Source organism: Micropterus dolomieu, linkage group LG04 (genome assembly GCF_021292245.1).
Source record: "Micropterus dolomieu isolate WLL.071019.BEF.003 ecotype Adirondacks linkage group LG04, ASM2129224v1, whole genome shotgun sequence".
Classification (NCBI taxonomy): Eukaryota; Metazoa; Chordata; class Actinopteri; order Centrarchiformes; family Centrarchidae; genus Micropterus; species Micropterus dolomieu.
In genome coordinates this window covers 22721597-22726494 of record NC_060153.1, presented here as the reverse complement: position 1 = coordinate 22726494, position 4898 = coordinate 22721597, and the positions used below count along the sequence as shown (strand labels likewise).

The following is a 4898-nucleotide window of genomic DNA, read 5'->3' as shown; positions in this document are numbered from 1 at the left end:
CACACACACACACACACACACACACCTGTGTGACCTTGAAGACAGAGATTGGCTGCTGGGCGCTCTCCCCATGTGCCAGCAGCAGCTCCAGCTGTCCATCCCCATCTAAGTCTGCCACAGTGCCACCTGTCCAAAACAGACAGAGCTTTCACTGCAGTGACCTACATAACGTCTCTGACAGTTCTGACTCTGTAAATCTCATCCAAACAGAGAGGCAGCAGAGGTGGCACATATTCAGGTCAGAGTTTAGAGACAGCTGACCTGTTCCTCTCCCTTGTGGCTCCGCAGCATCTCCCACATTAAGTTCCTGGATCAAAGGATCTGCACCAGCTCTCCTTGACACCCTGCAAACACACAAAGCTCAAAACAGCTAGTAACGTAAACAATAATCCAGGATGTGTTTACTGCGAGTAATTTTTTAATTGCTTGATGCTTCTCAATGGGACTTTACATGATAATTGAATGTTACCTGAACAGCCTGTTGGGGGCATTGCCTTTGTAAGCAATGTTGTTGAAAAACACCTCCAGCTCCTTGTCATTGTCAAAGTCGGCAGCGATGACTGTGCGAATAGGTGAGGGCGCAGCAAATTCTCCAGTGGCTATGTTCTGCGCATGAGAAGACTGTCAAGGCTTTATCAAACTCTTTCCATCACCCACTTTTTTATTAGTTTTCTGCCCTGTTCTCCTTCCTTACCCGGAATTTAGAGTCACTGCCTTGCAGGAAAAGTCTGTGTGGGCCGTTCCAGTTGCCATAGACAATGTCTGTCTTTCCATCACCGTTGAAGTCGGCTAGTGCTACTCCTCTGCCATGCTGGTACCGGTCCTCTACACCTTTAGAAATTGACACAATGTTGAAATCCTTAGTGTTGCAAGTGCTGGAAAAATAACATACTGTATTTGGATATGAATCATTTTTACACCCACTATGTGTAGGATTGACTGCAATGCATTCTGTGTAATTTTCAGTGTAATAACTTCAATATTTCACCAACTTTCCTCCTCTCCAGACCTGTTATTGGCTCTGTAAGGCTGCAAAGGGGCACATTAAGCTAAACATCAGTACACCAACATGCTTGCAATGCTAACATGCTGATGTTCAGCAGGTACAATGTGTGTTTACCACATTCACAGTTTTAGTTGAGTGTGTCAGCATGCAAAAATCTGCTAATTGGCACTAATCACAAACTACAGCTGAGAATAATGTAATCAGTTTTGCAGTAGTCAATTAATAGTCATCGTTAGCACAGCTAAAAATGCTGGTATACATTAAATATAACAGGGCAAAAAATAGAATATTTGTAGTGAAACCAAAAGTATAAACTTTGAAAGACATCCAGCTGCCTTTAATTAAAAGTATTTCTACGCCTGACTATACCTTTCAGGTTGTTGTATACTCACCTGCCTGTCTGGCCATATCAACAAAAGTACCGTCTCCATTATTCTTGAACAGGAAGTTTGGTCCATTCTCATTGTCGCAGAACACATCCGACCGCGACTGGCTTAGGATTGGTCCAACCAACACACCACGTCCACCTGCACCACAAGCAAACTGTGAATGCTTGATTCAGCACACTTCAAAATGTCACAGACCTTCACTTCTCCAGCCCACTTCCTGACCTGTGAGCTTGTTGACCCCGGCATCTGCGGCCACGTCAGACAGAGCCACGATGCCCTTGGTGACATCACTGGCAGCCTCATCCATTTCTAAGAGAGCGTGGGGGCCGATGTTGCCACTGGCATAGTTGGCCACGTAGACTGAGTAACGGCCTGTTCCCTGCAGAGCAACAACAGACAAGAGAGTGAGAGGGAGGCTGTTGGAAGGAGGAAGAGGAAACAAAGAGGATGAGATGTGATGAATCAGATTAAGGGACTTCATAAATACACTGCTAAAAATAATCAAGGGAACACTCAAATCCCACATCAGATCTCGATGAATGAAATAGTTGAAAGTTCCAAATCTTTACTGTACATTGTGTAGTTTGTTGAGAACAAAATTACTTACTAACGGTCAATGGAAATCCGAATCACCACACTGATTGGGGGCTGGATTCAAAATCCAAAAAAAAAATAAATGCAATCACAGGCTGATCCAACTTGCGTGACTTTCATCACGGCAACTCATAATGTGACTCAGTAGTGTGTGTAGCCCAGCGGTCGGCAACCTTTAACACCGAAAGAACCATTTGAACTCGGTTTCCACGGAAAAGAAAACACTTGGAGCCGCAAATACTTTTTGACATCTAAAATGAAAAAAACCCGCATTTATTTAAAAAAAAAAAAAACAACAACAACAACAACTTCCCTTTCATGCTTCGGGGTTCACCCCAGCCATACACTTATTAGTGCTTTGAACATTTTGAACATTTTGAATTCTTGAAAAAATAATAACAATGTCTGAATGTCTCTTTCAAACAAATTAAAAAGCTGAACTTAAAATATCCATGTAGCAAACAAAAGCAAAAAATGCCATGAGCCGTCATCCTTATAGTATCGCCTTTGGGCTTTCAGAGTATGTAGCGGAGCCTTGACCTGAATTTAAAAAATAAATTGAGAAAAAAAGCACTGTGTAACTAAACAATGAAAAATAAATATTTGCAAAATATCTGCATAAATATTTATTTTACCTGGTTAATGGGACTTCTGCTCCTGAACCTCTGCGCACAGCGTCTGCAAATCGGGGCTGTACGAAGTCACTTTCATCTTTACGCAAGACTGTAAGCTGTCATCTGTGAGGCGTGAGCGGTGTTTGTTTTTAAATGTAGTTCATGGTAGAGAATAGCTGCTCACGTACATATGTGGATTCGAAGATGGACAGGACTCCAAAGGCGTTTATTTTGAGCGACGAAAAACAATAAAATATATTTATTTTATTAATATTTTAATATTTCAAGATCACAATAATCTTCCAATTTAGTTACTAAAATAATAAAAAAAAAGAACTAACACAAATAAAATACACTTCAATTAAATACTTTATAAAAATAAAATAAATACTTTTTTTTTAGTAATTTATTTTCCCAAGCCACTCGGAGCCGCAGTATAAGGATGAAAGAGCCGAATGCGGCTCCGGAGCCGCGGGTTGCCGACCCCTGGTGTAGCCTGTATGCACTCCCAACAACATCTGGGCACGCTCCTGATGAGATGGCAGATGGTGGGATCTCCTCCCAGACCTGGATCAGGTCATCACTGAGCTCCTGGACACTCTGGGGCCCTACTTGGTGGCGGTGGATACACCAATACATAACGGGGAATATGAGGGCCGATGAGAGTCAATCGCCTCAATGCCCTCATCATGTGGCCAGCCTACACACTCTGGCCACATGAGGCCGGGCATTGTCCTGCACCAGTAGGAACCCAGGGCCCACTGCACCAGCGTAAGGTCTGACAGTGAAAGTCCATTTTAATCTCTGGTCCCATTCCCACAGTTGGTCACGGTGCTGGCTGCTTCAGTAGACTCCTTGGCCACCAGTCCGCCTGCAGGGCTCAGGGTGTGTGTTATGTCCATAACTTTAATATTTTCTGGCAATGAATGTCTCTTTTTAAGACAGATGGACTTCACCCAAACAAACAGGGCTGCATACAGCATGTGGTACGGTCCTCCCCTGAGGATTTACGTGAATGACTAATCATTCATGCAGCACACCTGGACACACCACCGCTCACTGAACAGATCTCTGCCTCACTGCCACAAACAACTGTCTCCACCTGCTGGCATGTAAAGCTGTCTGCTCCCAGCGCTGTTCCACAGACTTCTATTCCTGTCATCATCACACATAGACCAGTAAACCGAAAATGTGCACATCCCACACAGAAATAATAGTAATCTCTTAAGGATTAGGACAACTGCACCAACTCCAGAACCCAAAACAAACTCAATTAAAATGGCTCTCTTCAATGTGAGATCACTGTCAAGTAAGACTTTTATCTTAAATGATTTTATCTTGTCTGCAAATCTAGATTTTATGTTTTTAACTGAATCATGGTTGCAAATGAATGACTTTAGCCAGCCAGCTGAACTGCGTCCGCCTCAATATGATTGTTTTAGTGGTCGTGGTGGTGGGCTAGTGAGCGTGTATAGGAAAAATTTTAAATGTCATCAAGTACGCTGTGATGAATTTAGCTCCTTTGAAGTTCTCACTCTTAAACTTGGAGGGCTGCAACCTATCATATTTGTTATAATTTACACCGCCTGGAGGATTTTTATCAGAACTTCCTGAATTTTAATTTATTCTGGTTTTAAATTATGACAGAATTGTTCTTTGTGGCGATTTTAATATTCATGTTGATGACCCCACTAATGTCAATGCAACTGACTTTTTAAATATGGCCACTTCTTTTAACTTCAAACAACATGTCAAAGGGCAAACACATAACCGTGGTCATACACTGGACTTGGTTTTTACCCTGGGTGTCAGCATTTCCTCTGTGGAATTAGTGGACATGACCATATCTGACCACAGATGTATTGTTTTTAGCTGCGATTCGCCTGTTACTCATGCCGCCTCACCAAGCTCCGTGTGTTCTCGCATCTTTAATGAACAAAGTGTTTCAAAGTTTTGCGCATTCTTTCAGAGCCAAAGCCAACACCTGTCTGATTCCAACACCAACAATCTGGTCGATCACTTCAATCATATCTGCTTGTCGTCACTAAATATTACTGCTCCTCTAAAGGTTAGGCCTACGTCTAAAGCTAGTAAGCAACCCTGGATAAATGACAGGATTCGCAGCCTAAAAAGGGAATGCAGGAAAGCAGAGCGCAGATGGAAAAACTCCAGTCTCCAAGTCCATTACCTCAGTCTGAAGGATTTATTAATTAACTACAATAACACGGTTAAGGATGCGAGAACACACTATTTTTCTGAACTCATTACTACACATAAACACAATCCCAGGTTTCT

At 42.5% G+C, this 4898-nt stretch overlaps 1 protein-coding gene across 1 annotated transcript in view; it reads right to left on the bottom strand.

Annotated features, from left to right (window-relative positions):
• Nucleotides 1-2686, bottom strand: part of LOC123970124 (cartilage acidic protein 1-like) — a 4157-nt gene extending 1471 nt beyond the window's left edge. The window contains exons 1-7 of the mRNA XM_046048006.1: nt 2625-2686; nt 1618-1774; nt 1399-1533; nt 695-831; nt 470-606; nt 262-344; nt 26-126 (exon numbers count right to left, since the gene is read on the bottom strand). Of these exons, the coding sequence (XP_045903962.1) occupies nt 26-126; nt 262-344; nt 470-606; nt 695-831; nt 1399-1533; nt 1618-1702 (678 nt within the window). The 5' untranslated portion in view covers nt 1703-1774; nt 2625-2686. The remainder of the gene's footprint in view (nt 1-25; nt 127-261; nt 345-469; nt 607-694; nt 832-1398; nt 1534-1617; nt 1775-2624) is intronic.
• Between the last annotated feature and the right edge of the window lie 2212 nt (nt 2687-4898).